Source organism: Fulvia fulva, chromosome 12, assembly GCF_020509005.1.
Source record: "Fulvia fulva chromosome 12, complete sequence".
Classification (NCBI taxonomy): domain Eukaryota; kingdom Fungi; phylum Ascomycota; class Dothideomycetes; order Mycosphaerellales; family Mycosphaerellaceae; genus Fulvia; species Fulvia fulva.
This window is the reverse complement of record NC_063023.1, coordinates 1,739,611-1,755,433: the sequence shown is the minus strand read 5'-3', so window position 1 is coordinate 1,755,433 and position 15,823 is coordinate 1,739,611. Positions and strand designations below refer to the sequence as shown.

The following is a 15,823-nucleotide window of genomic DNA, read 5'->3' as shown; positions in this document are numbered from 1 at the left end:
GCGGTCCGGCCGATTGCGCTTTCCATAGACTCTTTGGCAGTACAAGCCTACACGGCCATGACAATGCCAAAATAGAGAACACGACACAATGTGTTATGAGCGCTATGCCACTTAAGCCGTCTGCATGCGAAGACCGCGAGACCATGAGTTGCAAGATCAGACCAACCGTGAGGAAGAACGTTGCCAGTGGGTTAACCACGCAGGCGGCGATGTTGAATGTGATCGATAGAACGGAAAACCTGTCGCTCGGCCGACCATCCAGCGTAGCAGTACTGAGGAACAGCATAGCGTGGATGAGCAATATGGCTGCGGATCCGATTCTGCTAAGCAATGAGTTGCCCAGAGCACCGGAGCGTGGAGTTTTCATCAGCCTGGCCACGATTCGAAGTACATTGTATCAATAGTACTGTTCCGTATCTATCCCGTGGCCTGTTAGCAGCGCCCTGACCTGATGACTAGAGGGGGTGAACCTACAGTGCCAGAGAGCATAGCCACTGGATGATCAGCTGCGTGAAGTTCAACCGGTCGCGCGTTGATGGCGGCGTTGCGACAGATGTTCCCTCCTTCATGATCGGAGACATCTTGAAGAGGTAGGACATGTAGGCTACCTGTATCTGAGAAACCAGAGTACTCAAAGAAGCTGCCCACAACGAGAGGCCATCCGCTGAACGAAGTGCATACAGCCTTGCAAATTGCAGCATGTAGGGTACTGGCATGGCCACGATCAGCAGCCTTTTGCAATCATCAGCGTCTGGTAAAGAGATCATGACATGATGCATGCTGGCTTACATGCTCAAGATTTCGACACCACCCATGGCGCACCGTTCGCTGCTGTCCACAGCAAGTGCAGTCTCGATACTCTGGAAGCCTTGCTCGGGCGGATATGTTAGGCAGCAGCTATATGGTGTGGAACCCGCAGGATGTCGGAAGGTGAGGACAAGGGCAGTCTTTCCAAACGCTCAAGTGTGTAGTCTGGGGGAATCAACGGATGGGAGTTGATGGTGACACCGCTAAGCGCCTTGATGTTTGCAGCATTGCGGCGTAGCAAGTGTAAGAGCTCTTTCACTAGCGCCGGCTTGTCATTGGCTCGTGACAAAGCGATTTAGGCATGCAACTATCTCACCGATCTTCGTTTCGGAGAGGGTGCGCCATAGGTTTGCATAGTCGCTGTGCAGCGCCGCATGAGTCTTCCAGCGCCTTTGACGCCGTCTGGCACGTCAGTGATTTTAGCACGGCGACTATTTGAAACCTGGCGGCTCACCACGAATACAGATCTCATATACTGGACAGGCTGGGACACATATTTGTCACCTGTCGCCATCAGCATCTTGCCGAGGTACGTGGGAGATGTTGTTCCTGCTTCGCATCTTGTCCGCGCCGACCGGAACCGCAACGTCCATGAACATCCTCCAGCATCGCACGGGCTACGGGCAAAATTGGCATGAAACCGATGCGCTGATACAATCCGTACGAATACCGCGCAGGTGGCTAATTAAAGTCGAGCCAGGATGCCAGACGCAGATCCCATTTCTTGCCTGATCATGGACTACAGCCTCTGGTGCCCTCCAGACCATGACGGTCCAGAGTGTCTGCGCGACAACAAGATGTGATCTCAATGGGCAACGAGGACCATGGCAAAAGTCCCTCGCAGATGATCCGGAAAGGAAGTTCGACGAATGATGCGCTGTCATATGATTAGGGGGTCCAAAATGTGTCAGCTTGACAGCGGAGCAGACTAGAATGAGACAACTCGGTCGATAGTTACCGTAGCTTTAGAGAAACACCAGCCCTATCCCGAATCGCCACAACTCAGATTAAATGAACCCATGTCCGTGCCTGTAGCCGCTTTATGCAAGCTATCGCCCAAAAACACCAGTAATGTACACCGCTCTTGAACGACCTCCCGAATCCAATTTTGTCCATGTATGGCTCTTAAAGCGCCAGCATGGCACCGAAGACGCCCACGGCGGCGAGACCAACCACATCCATGCCCAATCTCGATGCAGCGCCAGTGCTCTCGGCAACACCTGCTCCAGTCGTTTGACTTGCGGACGAGCCGCCAGTGCCGGTAGGAGCTGACCAAGTACCGTTAGTAGTGGCCGTGTGGAAACCAGAGGAAGCAGTACCCGCGGTGCCAGTCGGCATACCAGAAAGAGTCTCAGTGGGGGAAGCAGTGGTGTGGGAACCACCATGGGTACCTGTAGCGGATGCAGAGCCAGATTTCGAGGAGGATTTGGAGGTGGAGACGGTGACACCGGCGTCCTTGCAGACGTCGGCGTAGTATTTGTTGGCAGCGTCGGTGTTGTCGCCGCACTTGGTGGAGATGTAGTTCTTGACCTTGTCGTTGTCGCAGACGGCTTTGATGTCTGCTGGGTCAGGTGCTTGGCTATGGGGTGTGTTAGTCTATGCTCTTGTCTATCACGCTGCGCGCATGTGCTCTTTGCGGCTCTTTCTGTTCCTTACTTGACGGCGGCAATGACACATGCCGGGGGAGTCGCAACCACGACCTGCGCGGCGACGGCGAGGAGCCCAAAGACGGTAGTAAGCTTGGCAAACATATTGCCTATGGATGTGGTGTGGTATGTCGTTCGGAGGTTTCAAGCGTGCAGGTGGCAGTAGTACTGCTGTGTCGGAATGTGGGAAGGCGCGACGGGCGTGGTGTGACGTTTCAGGTTGCGCAAGGAAGCCTCGAATGAGTGAGAGGTCTGGTGAAGGGTGTGTGATGAATGAGTGTGAGTAGGGTGGTTTGTGGTAAGGAACGGACGGCTGTACTCGGAGTACTGACAAGTGTTGTGCTGCTTTCGCTCTGCTGACAGCTGTTGACGGTTCAGTTGACAAGACGTTGGCCCATCAAGTCTGGACGCCTAAGTTGCTGCATCCTTGCAAAGACTAATCGAAGCTTGATTGGCAGTTTATGGAGTCAACCCCGAGCTTAATGAGTACCTGTTTGGTACGTGTCATCTTCGACTTTCACTTTTCCACCAACATGCTTTCTCTTCTTGACTTGCCACCGGAGTTGATCCATCACGTATACCACTTTGCACACATCTCTGTCGTGTGCAGACTTCGCCTTACATGCCGCGCTCTCTGCAAGCTGGGTGACGAACACCTGCTGCCCGAAGTTCATGCTTTCTTCCATGAGCAGTCATTGAACATCGTTGAACAAAGCGCCTCTTCTCGGCCGGCCGTCCGGAGCTCTATCAAGTCTTTGTACTTCCAACCTGACGGGACGGATGACTATCTCGCTGATCTACCCAACGAAGGTCTGTACCAATTCAATTTTCGGAACAGGAGTCGCCACTTTGAGTATGCCCAAGCGAGCCAGAGGTGTTCATTTTTGCTTGCCAAACATGGCACTTCATCCGGCGAGGGAAGACAGTCAACTATACATGAAGCTCTTCGATTCTATCGCAGCACCAACGAGAGAGCCATAGAAGCATACTCTTCCGTTGGCAAGGTGGAAGACACTGGGCCCTTTTTTATGGTCCTCAAACACGAGGAGGCGAGCGAAGATTCGGCGCTTAGCTCAGCCTTTCAGCATTACAACCGACTTATCGTAGACGAGCATCGGGTTAGGAATGGTGCCATCGTCAGAGCAAGGCTGAAAGCACTGTTCCTTGCATGCCCGAATCTCACCAAGCTTTCTTTCAACATGAAAGACATACTTCATCCGAACAAGGCGTTCGAGAATCCGGAATGGCTTTGCGGGCTTCGTGTGCCACACGGAGCTTTCGACTCAGGCCCACATGTTTTCGGCCAGGCGTTGCTAGCTGCTTATGATGCGTCACTTGATCTGCGAGATCTGTCTGTGGGTATCGTTAGCTCGATCTCCATGAAAGATGTCGACACGACCCTGACTCTCGCCGCCATCAAGAATTTGACCAGGCTCCATTGGAAGTGCGAAGACCCTGATTCAATAGATGAAGACCTGCGTGGCAACGACGATCCTGCCCTTCACCAATCTGTGGGAGGCATTCAAGACAGCCATCTGGCCACCAGGCTATCGAATTGTCCGCGACTTGAGACTCTCTTACTGGATTTGTCGTATCGCTCGTCTGCCAGTTCAAGAGTAGATCTTCGACTCCTCTTCCCACATGCATCTGTCTTGCGTCACCTACGACGTGTCCGCATGACGAACTTTCAGGCCACGCCAGAACGACTCTCGTCGTTCTTGTTGAACCACGCATTAACGCTACAGTACCTCCATTTACACAATGTCCATTTATACGAACACGATGAAGGCGAACAGTGGCGCGAGCAGCCCGATGAGAATGGGATCTTCTGGCAGACGTGCATCGAAGCATTCGCTGGGAACTTGACGCACTTGAAGGAGGTCCGACTAACTGGCAGGTTTACCAGCCATGCTAGCAACGGATTGTGGTATTATGGCAGAAAGTCCAGGAGCTGTTCTGGCGAGGATGGCTATGAGCGCAGCTCAAGTGAGGTTATTGATTATATCCTGACGAGTACTTGCCAGTACTACTTTCCAGCGCCGTCGTTCGATGTGGATCTGGCCAGGATGACCCCTATGTGGGATCCTGAGGACGATGATACTTGGGGGTTAAGTAGCTCATCTTCGGGCGAGGACGATGCAACAGAGGACGACGATGATGTGTCTGAAAGCGATGAAAGTGACTCCGAAGACGAGGAAGCATAGTCGCTATGATATACAGAAACTCAACCGAACGCGACGAGCAAGTGCATCATACCAATCTCGCCATGCTGACCGTCCTTTAACAACGCCTCCATCAGTCGCTAAGCATCTCTCATTCCTCCGGATTACGAACAACTCCACGCGCCCACTCCCAGCCTCCTCTCGCTTCCGTCTCAACCTCCCCCATGCTTCTCGTAATACTCCGCGAACTCCTCTTCCGACATGTTCTCCAACCTCTCTTTGAACTGTTCTTCCGTCTCGTTCGCTTCCGCTTCCTCCTTCGCCTTCTCCTCCGCCTCCTTCTCCGCTCTCTCCCTCGCAGCCTCCCCATTGGGATCACTGGTGTCCAAATGTCCCTCACCAGTCTGGTCAGCGTATACGCCAGGCACATACTGACTCGATGTTGTCTGAAACTGCGAAGTCGTCCTGACGTCCTCCTCAGCACGATGCTCCTGCGGCGCAAAGCTGACACTCTTCGTACGAGGACGCGAAGCGCCTCGGCTTGGCGACTCGAGGAGCTGCACACCATGATCTGCCCGACCAACCGTGCGGCGAGCGGCTTGGCTGTCTGGCGATGTGTGCTCGAGAATGGCGAGGTGCGCGAGGCTGACGTCGCGACGGGAAGCCTTTTCTTGGTCGCGGGTGCCGGTGCCCTGTGCTAGGAGCTGTTCATGTTGGCGGGTGAGGGTTTCTTCGTGTTGTTGGGCGAGGCAGGCGTCGCAGTAGGGGGTGTTGAAGTCGATGGGGTTGTTGGCCATGGGAAGGATTGATGTTGATGTGAGAGAGTGTCCGCAGACGCTGGCGACGAAGTAGTTCCACATTATTGCTGCTGTCGTGGAGTGTATAGCACTGTTTTTGGTGGAGAGTTGACGTGGTCGGGTAGAGCTGTCGGTGGGAAATGTTGCGCGTCTGTTGGTGGGTCTCGGGCCTTCTTAGCGCGTGCGCCAAGGAATTGCAGATTCACCGACATGCCGATGCATATGATAGTGCACGCTGTAGTTAGCAGGATAGGAAAGTGTATAAGATACGATGAGAGTTTGAAAATGTCTGCAGGAGCCAATGGTCAAGAGTCTGTCGCTTGTATATCTCTAGGCTTGCTTGCTATCTATTTGCCCATCAGACATATCTCCGTGAAGCTCGGTGCTTCGAGTGTGTAGTCATTATGACCAACTTCCAAAAAGTGCTGTGGAAAGTTCGGTGATCCTTTCGAATACAAGCCATTGTGGCTCTTTGTCGGCGATCACGCATTGTCCGTTGTGTGGGCACATATGACACAAAGGACAGAAACTTCGAACAGCGAGTATTCTCAGCAGCTGAAACATTAAGTCCACTATCCTCGCAGACCTTGTGCTATCATGTCCCGCCTGTACCTGTCTTTGTATCTTATCGAAAGCTTCTCGTTATCTCCTCAATCGAGCTTCTCCATCTCCTCTTCAATCCACCTCAACTCCTTCTCTGCGATCTCCTGACTCTTCTTATGATCGAGACGTGCCACGTGATAGCGACATTCTGCGGCACTCCTGCCTCTCACACTGCCTACAAAGCTCTTGAAAGCTTTCCACATCTCATCGCGCGTAGTTTTGCTTTCTTGGAGCGCGTCCGTGACCTCCTTACGGTAGATGTCGAGAGACTCGACTTGAATGCGTTGGCAAACGTTGAGCAGCTGTGGACGTTTGAGCTTCTCGAGATCATCGGTGACACCGGTGAGAGTGAGCTTGTAGATCTCGACACGAGACTCTGGAGGTATCTTGGAGAAGTGGCACTCGGTTGCTGGCTTTGCTGCGATCTCGCGGGCGGCGATGGCTTGGCTACGGAGGTATACCATCTTGGCGGTTGTGTGAGAGATGCGAAGATGAGGAAACCAAGGATGCCGGGACAGAGGTTTGATCCAGAGTGTACTGGGAACACATCAGGTAGTGAAGAAGATGTGTCGTGCTGCGATGAAGATCAGAGGATTACGGCATTCACTTCTTCAGCAAGTGAATCCAGGCAGCGGTGCATGAGATCTTGAGATCTACCCTCTACAGCAACAAAGTAGCTCCAGCTTTACCATGCCCCACGGGTCTCATGTACGACTAGAAAGGCATCTAAACCAAGACATGAACGGAATAAGGTAAGACCAAGGGGCATACAAGGGAAGCTCCATATCAAGCAAAATCGTTCAGGATTGCCATTTCTGAGCAGCTACAGCAGGTTTAAGCTACTCAATGGATAAATGCAACCTTCGCTACCTCCTCGTCGATCCTCGCCATCTCCTCCTCGACCCAGTCCATCTCACTGACCACGAGACTCTTGAAGTTTTCCCATCGCCACTGCAACTTGGTCCAGTCAGATACGGCAGTCGTGATACTGGCCGCGGCTCTGTATCTTTTCCCGCTGGATACACTGTCTCTGATCCTTTTACCCTCCTCCAGCGCAGACTCCAGCTGCTGACCGTAAAGTCTCAAAGTCTCAGTCCTGATGGTCTTGCAGGTATCGACGAGAGCTGGGCGTCTGAAATTCTCGAAGTCGTTGAAGTCAGGCACACTTGTACCGAGAGTGTTTTCGTAGATGTTGTTGCGCAGTTCTACAGGCAGCTCCAGAAGACGACACCTCTTCGAAGCTGCGAGACGAGCAGCAGCGGTTTGGCTGCGTGTCTGCATGTTGACGGTTGCTGAACTGAGTGATGAAAGAGAGGCATGGGGCGTTTGAGACTTTTATCCATGGACGGCAATAACACATTGTGTAGTGAAGTCCATGTGTTGTGTGTTGTATATACAGCTTGGAGCTGTTTACGCTGGTGAAGATGTAGTGAATATCCAACTGCGTCTCAGGAGACATGAAGCCCAGTATGCTGGTCCATCTTGGCCCATCGCTGACTGCGGGCGAGCACGGCTTGAGGGCCCATGCTGAGTCTATGGAATGGCATGCGGCAGCCCTCATCGTTGAGATTCTCTAGTGCCCAGAGGTACTCACTCGCTCGTGCCCTCATAGATCATGATGTGCAGCTCAGCGCAATGCTGCGAGCGAAAAGCACGACTTGGCTTCGTGCTGGCCCTTTGGAGAGCGCTTGCCAAGAGCCATGTTCAAGTCGTTGGCCTGCAGGACGGAGATGGAGCGTTCAAGTACGCTCTTGGACTATATGAGTCGATAGACATCGTATTGAATGACGTATAAGGTGGCGAACAAGGGATATCTACGTCAGTCCCGGATGTTTCATTCACTGCGCACGTTGGAAGACAGTATACGTCAAGCCATCCGGCCTGCTGCCAGAACCCCAGCGCACGAAAGTGCAGCTGTATACTGCGTGAAGCAAGAGTGATATGCTGTATGGGAGTTCACGCTTTTGACTTTGTCTTGTAGTTCTTGGAGTAGCTTGCTTATCTGAGACATTGCATCTATCTCGGCATCTCGCACCACGGCTTCGTCTTTCTTTGTACTTTGCAGCTGGCTGACAGAGAACCATCTCCTAGAGCCATGTCTCAGATACTGGCCCGGCCTCCCGCAAAAACACGGGTTCACATATATTGTAGCTTTCCTCGTTCATCCGTCCTTTCTCTGCCACCGCTGGATTGCTGGAGAGTCGTTAGCTTGAGTGACCATTCTCAACCGAGATAGTGACACACATACCCATGAAGTCCTAGTCAGTCTGGCCCAGGTCAGCGACCCAGGCGAGCTCCTTTCTCAGCATCTTGCGTGCCTGCGACTGCCGGAACCCAGCCTGCGCGCATGCTCTGTCTGCACGATGGAAGTCTTTCCAATCCTTCTCACCGTACTTGACTTCCTGATAGGCATCTTTCATCTCTTGTTCAAGCTGCACGCGCTTCTGGTCGTAGCGAGCGATGATGGACTCGATCTTGGCACTGTAGATGTCCTTGGCCTCGACGCGAAATGTTCTGCAGGTGTTGAGGAGCTCTCGGCGTGCGTAGGTCTTCGGGCCGGCACTGGTAGTATCCATAACCTCCTCGTAGATCAGAAGGCGAAGCTCCGGGGGAAGTTTCAAGATGTAGCATGGTAGGTGCATCGTGTTATTGGGCCCGAGCACGAAGGAGAAGGCCGACGATGTTATCCGATGAATTGAACCTGATGACATGATGGTACTATTCGAGTATGGCCAGGTCGTGAAGATTAAGACTAGTGTGGTGAACAATGTAATACTTCACTTACATGTGATGCTTACGTAAATAAGCTTTCGCGGTCAAAGCGTCTTCGAGGCTTGCTCGAGGTCCGAAAAAAACCCTACAAGAAGCACACTGCTTCAAATCTCCCGAAACTTCACCAAGACTTTCGATACCTCCACCACTACAAGGTATCGCCCTCTGCGTGCATCCTGCAGCGCCTAAAGCTAACCACCAAGTAGCATCTCAAGATGGCGATCACCACGGCGAACGGCATACCCGACACAACATGCCACTTCTTCGAACTACCACCCGAGCTCCGAGTCCACGTCTACGAATACGCTTTCCGCCTCACCCCTTTCGACCCGGAAGCACCACAAACCCCGCCCCTTCTCGCCGTATGCAAGCTCGTTCGCCACGAAGCGTGGCTGCTCTATGAGGCTCATGTCAGGCGCATCCAGTGCCACAATCGTATCGATTTCGAAATCAGCATCAGACTCTTGAGACGCGCTCAGGAGACTGCGTCATCAATCCTCGAGCGCTTGAAATACCTTTACGTGGACAGGACTATGCTTCGTGTTTGGATAGAGCAAGAGTATGTGTGTGGAGCGGAGCTGCTCAAGCTCGCTCTGAGGCCTCAGGTTGGCGGGGACTACACGTGGAAGAAGAAGAAGACACAAGCAATGATGGCGTAGGAAGAGTTGGCAGAGCTGGCAGAAAGGCCTCGGCCCCGTCGAAGCGTATCATGACTGAGATATTAGAGTCAAGGGGAGACGAGAGTCATATATTGGCTTACTGATGCGAACGACAAAGGCGAAATTGTAGCTTGGAGATATGAAGGAGGTTATTATGGGTAGGACGCAGAGCAACGCTAAGCGTGGCAAGGGTATGTTTGGTCCTGCTGGCGTTATTGTCGATATCAGCAGATGTCAAAAGAATGCGACTCTTCCTGCAGCCGGCTCGCCTCACGAAGCCTCTGCACATATTCGCCCTGTACTTGTCAGTATTTTGCGTCTCAAATATGTCATCTCCACACTCACTTCCATGATGTCGTGTACATATGCCGTGCCCAACAGACGCCATCGCTCCTCGACCTTTCGCAGTACAAATGGCATCGTACTACCATAGAGAATGCAAACTTTATCCCCAACTTGCGTCTTCGGGAACGACGTGCCCATGTAGCCTTTCTCCGTAACGAAGAACCTTCTGTTCCGACTGTGCACGTTGATGGTGTTAGCATAGTCCCACGCGATGTTGGAGAAGTATGTAAGCGAGTCATCATCATGCAGCAATTCTGCATGGCATTGGCCGGTGAGCTTCGCTCTACACCCCTGAGCGAATGCGGGAAACTGATTCATGATGTGTTCTGATGGCCGAGTTCGATTGTAGTCCAGGCCTTGTACCATCGTGAGGGCAAAGTCGAGATCAGGTACTAGGGGTACCATCGCTCTGCAATCTGACACCTCTTTGGCGATCCTCGAGGCACTCAAGATGAGGTCCATGTCGAGGATACTTCCCAGCTTTGTGATTGTGTCTACAACGCAGCCTCCGAGGGTCAGTATGTCTGCGTTATCATCATCAAATCGTAGCCGCAATGGCTCACTGCCCGCGGCACCTATCTGAAGTGGCAGATCTGGCATAGCTGGGGATCCTCCGGGCCTGTAATCACGCCAGTTGTAGTGTGGTACCCAAGAAGGCCAACGAGAATCATCGGACTCTAGCTCTTGCCCCTCCGAGACCGGTACCAGGCCTTGCGCCAGCTCTACAGCAGCCAGTCCATCGGCATGGATCGCAAGCTTGGTGGCCTTTGTGTACACGTCTCTCAGACTGGCTTCATAAGAAGACGTGAGCTTAAACGTGTCATTCCCAACACTTCGAAGAAGGCCCAAGATACCATATACTTTGTCCCGAGGATCTGTCGCTCCCAGATACATCGTCATCGATAGGTATCCCGTGGCGCCAGGTGGCTGTCGCGTGAATCGCCAGATTCGGCTAGCCTTGTCGACACCAAGTCCAGGATCATCAGTCATATGACGACTGTATTGGCGGAAGTTGGAGTGAGACAGCCATTGTGCCGCGAGAGAGATGTCAAACCAGGAACGCGAGTGTCTACCTTGGAAGACGAGGGCCTCTTTGCAGAGCATGACTTCCTGATGAACCCACACTCGAAAAAACCATGGAGCCGCGTAGAACTTCAAAATGGCAGGCCAGTCACACTGAGGAAGAGGGACCTCAGAGTGTGGTCTACTACTATACTCTTGCAAGAGCCGCTGTTCCAAGCTTTGAAACCCGTTGGTCAATTTTTGGCATTGTGCCAGAATCTGATCGATATTTCGCAACGCCTTCTCGGTAGTCTCATCCTCCTGCCCAAGCCAGACAAGAACACGAGCAGTTCTGGAATAGATCTCGTCCATCATCGAAACCTGCTGTCCTCGTTCATGTAGATCCGACTGATTGATACAGACAGCGTCTAACCATACACGGCCATGCTTCTGCTCGTAGCAGACATGGCGAAGCACTTCCTCAGCATTGGCAGAGACACCGACTTTGTGTCCGTCTATCGTGATGTACTTGCTGTGTGTCGGATCTCCCCAGGTCCAGGAAAGCGCTTCGAAGTACGGTCTAGGTTCATCGAGAAGAGATGCTATCTCCAGGCGGCAGCTCAAAGTTCCATCACTATAAAAATCCTGGGTGTCGACTATCAGGATGCGGATCTCTTGCTTACTCGAGTCTAGAGCTTGGTACAACTGACTCGACATGGTACTGTGCAAGGGGAACCTTGACGTCTATGTTCTGTGCAATGGAGGAAGTGAAATGTGTCCTGTTGAAATCGTAGGCAGACTTCATATCAGCCGCACTTCGCTGTGGGTCATACTGAGATCGCTGCATGGATTCTTGAGAAGCGAGCCCATCCTTGTTTCCCTCGCGTGGAAGCGGAAGGTTTTGTGCGTAGAAGAAGGCCGAAGCCATGAGCAGGTACACCTCTCATAATGTCAAGCTAGCTATCAAGCTACCACTTAAAGCAGATACCTATAGTCTGGTGACTTATCGCCCAGCTCCGTCTTCTCAGACTCCGTCAGGCCAATGTTATGCGCCATCTTGTCTCGCTGCCTGTTCTCACTCAAGCAAGCGATGCCGTAGATGATGCATGCGATAATGCTCAAGATGGTGAAGGCGATGCAGATCGAGTACCCAGGAATGTATTTCGGCTTGTCGTCCGGCAAGAAGGCGAACACGGCGATGATACCGCCAATGTTACCGAACCCGACTTGCCAAGCGCTTCCCACTGATCGACGATGGTGGCCCCCCAGATTCATGTTAAACCAGCACACAATGATTGGCATGGCACCATAGGTCCCCATAGTGACCAAGAAGAGTGCTGCATATTGAACGGTGTTATTTTCATGGACCGAGATCAGTATAGCGAAGCCTGCAATGCCGACACAAATGCTGAACACAGCATATGCGAAGCGGTGTCTTGAGGCGTCCGAAATTGCAGCTAACACCATTGCCCAACCAAACGCGGCCGCCCAAGGTGGGACAGAGTGCAGCTGCGTCTGGACCGGGCTGTAGCCGTAAGTCTGGATGATGCCTGGAGCGAAGTACGCATAGCCGTAAGCTGGCACGATCAGCCCAAAGTACATGAAGCCAGCGACGATGACCTTGTAGTCCTTGAACACCTGGGCAACGTCCTTGAAGCCAATCGACCGCTCGACTGCTGATTTGCCCTGGTCTTTGCGGAGGCGAGCAGCAACGTACGCTTTCTCATCGTCGCCAAGCCACTTGGCTTCTTCAGGGAAGCTTGGGATGAGGAAGAAAAAGGCGCAGGAAACCACAACGGTCAACAGACCTTCAAGGATGAAGATCCATCGCCAACCCGCGTAGTTCGCCACTCCATCCATCTTCGTGATAGCTGCCGCCAGAAGTCCACCGAAAGCACCTGCCAGAGTGGTGGAGCTGAAGAAGAAGGTATAGCGCTTCTGCGCTTCGTGTCTGCGATACCACATGCCAATCAGGTAAAAGCAGCCCGGGAACATGCCAGTCTCGAAGAGTCCGAGGAAGAATCTGGTGGTGAGCAGCCCTGAGTAGCTCGTGACGATGCCCTGTGAAATCTATGAGTGTGTGCATATACGGCAGTCCCACGGATGGTCTCACCTGCATGATTGTGACGAAGCCGAACAAGAACATGTTGAGACTCAGCCACACATTGGGCTTGAACTTCTTGAGCAGGATGTTGCTTGGGATCTCGAAGAGGATGTAGGGCACAAAGAAAATCACAAGCGCGACATTGTACTCGTGATTTTCGAGGCCGAGCTCCCTGGAAAGACCCGCGACGTTGGCATTGGCGATGTTGACGCGGTCCAGAAATGCCAGAAGGTAGAGGATGCAGAGGAAGGGAATGACATGGAGGTCAATCTTGGTCACCAGCTTGCGCTCGGTGGTGTGTGGCGGACACTGGACGTGGAGGTCATCGTCGTAGCCATGCGCCACCGAGTCTGTCGCATACGCTGCTTCTGGTGCCTCAACAGATGATGCCGGCGATGTCTGCTTCTCGTTTTGCCATGGGAGCTTCATGCTTGCCGACGGGACGGTGGTGCCAGAGCTGCGGTGGTGTCGATGGAAGAGATGGGCTTTGGGCGGGGTGATGGGGACAAAGAGAGACGACCTGCCGACCAGAAGGATTACTTTGCATACTTACCACGCACCGGTACAACCTCACAGACGCTCATTAGCGGCATTGCATTCGCCTTTTCCAGCCGCAGAAGTTCGTATGGCTCCACAATCCCCGGCTTCTCCCCATCTTTCATTGGCCGATATCGCTCTCACGTGCGCCAAGACGGCTGAACAAAACGTGGCTCGGCTAGGGACAGCGAGCTTACCAAATACCTCGTCTCTGTCCCATCAGCCATGCAACCCTCGGATTCCATGTCAATAGGGCAGTCAACAAGATCGATCGTGGAAAAGTCAATGGACCTGCTCTATACCGAGGCATCACTGCAACATAGGAAGGAGCTGTCAGCATGACACGGCACAGAGATCGAGGCTTCCTCGTAGGTGACACAGACCCACGCATGGGACCCACGCCACGATTCTTAATTTGTCGATCTCAGACAGCGTTATAGAAAGGTTTCAACACCTGCAAGCAGTGCTCACCGGGGCGGCATTGTCGATAGCAAAGCCCAAAACGTGGGTACAGAGTACCCACAACTGTCGCAAAACCTACGACTCGCATAGCGCCGGAATCTTGCTTGCACCCACTCCAACCAAACCATCGACATACGCCAGGAACGTGCTCACCGGCACCATGGACATCATCCCAAAATCAGGATGACTGCTTCGCAAGACTTGACCACCCCATAGAACTCGCAGGAAGAAGCACCCATTCTTGCTGTACATCTCAAACACCACCTCAGCACCCATACCAGGCCACACCATCTTCTCTAGCTGAAGAATGGAGAGAAGTCTAGAGATGGAGCCATCGTGTGCCACGTTGTGTCTGTACTTGATGCTCGCCGGTGTCGTGTTGGCTGTGGACGAGGCGCCAGTTCCCATCGCATGGCGGAAGTTCTGAGCAAGCTCGGCCAGCCAGATGCCGTAGCTGCCAGTGCTGGCAGCAAGTGACTGGTTCGAGTCGCGATAGATGAAGCTGTACTCGTACTCGCCAAGTCGGAAGACTTCTTCGGCTTCGGCTAGGCTGACGCAGTCATCGGTGTGGTTGACATTGCATGGTAATGGCTTGTCATGGCATAAACGTGCGGACAGGTTGTCAAAGTAGTGGTCGTAGCTCATATGCCAGTCTGAGTCGTCTGGATCGACGCCAGAAAGAGCATCAAGGCGGGTGAGCAGATCCCGAGAGGCGTTGATGTGTTCAAGCCAGGCGGGTGACGAGCTACCAGAGCCATACGAGCTGAACAGACTTGATGCTGAGCTGCAGGAGTATCCTGGCTCAAGTGAATCGACGCTGTCCGGCTGGATTAGAAGTGGCGTGTCCTGTCCTGCGCGCGATGGATACATGCCAGCAATCAGCATGCTAGCCACCTGAGAAGTGATGACGTTGTTTGTAACGCGGTAAGACACCGCCTTCTCGTCGTACTCCCTCGGTATGAAGCCCAGAAGATCTGAGTACACAGCTTTGAGGTCCACGCTGTGCTGATGGCTATCGTCTAAGCCCTCGCGCGTGATCTGTGGGAACCGGCAGGTGCCATTGAAGCCCTGCGGAGCAAGAGGGTTGGACTCGGGCGTATAGACAGACCAGTAGGTGGACGCAGACTCGTTACCGTGCGGATTCAACGGCTTGCCGCCATAGAATAGGCCTTCGTCGCTACAGGACCAAGCATAACCTTCCCTCGGAAAGGTGTTGTCCGCATAAGGCGTACGCTTGTGGTGGCGATGGATGACCTCAACGTATTCCAGCTTGTACTCATCACTGACTTTTGAGTAGGTCTGGGGATTGGTATGTGGCATGTTGCACCAGTTGTATGTGGCAAGTGGACCTTGGCTGGAGTTGAATATAAAGCCGTATACGCCCGTTCCATTGATTGCGCTGGACAAGCTGTTGACGTCGTACTGGACCGGTGGATGCCACGATAAGCTCGCATTCGTAGACTCGGAGCACGACGCGTTGCCAGCTTGTGCATTGCTGAAGATGGCTTGGCCGGCCATTGCTGCAAAGAGCGAGGACGCTTTCTGGTGGAATCTCATCATGATGGAGATAACGGTCTGTATAGTGAGCATGATGAAGAGGATTGTTATTTTATAAGACGGCACGCCGAGCCGCATGGATCACTATCGATGCTACCCTGCTTCCATAGTGTCAATTGGCAGAGCCGTCATAGCAAGAAGTTCGGGAGATGGCACGTTTTGATGCAGGTACGATCGCCTCGTGCGCCGGACTGGCAAGGTTATTGGCTAGCCTGATACGGGTCGTGTCGAGGGTGACGAGGAGCATTGAGGTGTCGGCGAGATGTGGGGTAGTACTCATAGGTATATAGTATATGTCAATGATAGCCGTGAGCACAGGCGGAAGGAGTGAAGTGAATGAAAAGTGCGTGGACATGAACACAGATGCAAG

At 52.9% G+C, this 15,823-nt stretch overlaps 9 protein-coding genes across 9 annotated transcripts; 2 read left to right on the top strand and 7 right to left on the bottom strand.

The window, feature by feature from the left end:
• Positions 1–1,932: 1,932 nt before the first annotated feature.
• On the bottom strand, positions 1,933–2,558 carry CLAFUR5_13850 (uncharacterized protein; the record flags this gene model as incomplete). Its single annotated transcript, XM_047912998.1, has 2 exons — positions 1,933–2,386; positions 2,464–2,558. The coding sequence occupies 2 exons, from the start codon at positions 2,556–2,558 to the stop codon at positions 1,933–1,935; spliced, it is 549 nt and encodes a 182-aa protein (XP_047769173.1).
• Positions 2,559–3,481: 923 nt separating this feature from the next.
• On the top strand, positions 3,482–4,657 carry CLAFUR5_13849 (uncharacterized protein; the record flags this gene model as incomplete). Its single annotated transcript, XM_047912997.1, has 1 exon — positions 3,482–4,657. The coding sequence occupies one exon, from the start codon at positions 3,482–3,484 to the stop codon at positions 4,655–4,657; it is 1,176 nt and encodes a 391-aa protein (XP_047768896.1).
• Positions 4,658–6,062: 1,405 nt separating this feature from the next.
• CLAFUR5_13848 (uncharacterized protein) lies at positions 6,063–6,479 on the bottom strand (the record flags this gene model as incomplete). Its single annotated transcript, XM_047912996.1, has 1 exon — positions 6,063–6,479. One exon carries the CDS (start codon positions 6,477–6,479, stop codon positions 6,063–6,065), a length of 417 nt encoding a protein of 138 aa, XP_047768895.1.
• A 379-nt stretch (positions 6,480–6,858) lies between these two features.
• Positions 6,859–7,296, bottom strand: CLAFUR5_20367 (uncharacterized protein; the record flags this gene model as incomplete). Its single annotated transcript, XM_059463203.1, has 1 exon — positions 6,859–7,296. One exon carries the CDS (start codon positions 7,294–7,296, stop codon positions 6,859–6,861), a length of 438 nt encoding a protein of 145 aa, XP_059319181.1.
• Positions 7,297–8,273: 977 nt separating this feature from the next.
• On the bottom strand, positions 8,274–8,657 carry CLAFUR5_13847 (uncharacterized protein; the record flags this gene model as incomplete). Its single annotated transcript, XM_047912995.1, has 1 exon — positions 8,274–8,657. One exon carries the CDS (start codon positions 8,655–8,657, stop codon positions 8,274–8,276), a length of 384 nt encoding a protein of 127 aa, XP_047768892.1.
• Positions 8,658–9,002: 345 nt separating this feature from the next.
• CLAFUR5_13846 (uncharacterized protein) lies at positions 9,003–9,446 on the top strand (the record flags this gene model as incomplete). Its single annotated transcript, XM_047912994.1, has 1 exon — positions 9,003–9,446. The coding sequence occupies one exon, from the start codon at positions 9,003–9,005 to the stop codon at positions 9,444–9,446; it is 444 nt and encodes a 147-aa protein (XP_047768891.1).
• Positions 9,447–9,670: 224 nt separating this feature from the next.
• Positions 9,671–11,510, bottom strand: CLAFUR5_13845 (Heterokaryon incompatibility protein 6, OR allele; the record flags this gene model as incomplete). Its single annotated transcript, XM_047912993.1, has 2 exons — positions 9,671–9,742; positions 9,792–11,510. 2 exons carry the CDS (start codon positions 11,508–11,510, stop codon positions 9,671–9,673), a joined length of 1,791 nt encoding a protein of 596 aa, XP_047768894.1.
• A 258-nt stretch (positions 11,511–11,768) lies between these two features.
• On the bottom strand, positions 11,769–13,326 carry CLAFUR5_13844 (uncharacterized protein; the record flags this gene model as incomplete). The annotated part of the gene is made up of 2 exons (XM_047912992.1): positions 11,769–12,854; positions 12,907–13,326. 2 exons carry the CDS (start codon positions 13,324–13,326, stop codon positions 11,769–11,771), a joined length of 1,506 nt encoding a protein of 501 aa, XP_047768893.1.
• A 645-nt stretch (positions 13,327–13,971) lies between these two features.
• CLAFUR5_13843 (uncharacterized protein) lies at positions 13,972–15,531 on the bottom strand (the record flags this gene model as incomplete). Its single annotated transcript, XM_047912991.1, has 1 exon — positions 13,972–15,531. One exon carries the CDS (start codon positions 15,529–15,531, stop codon positions 13,972–13,974), a length of 1,560 nt encoding a protein of 519 aa, XP_047768888.1.
• Between the last annotated feature and the right edge of the window lie 292 nt (positions 15,532–15,823).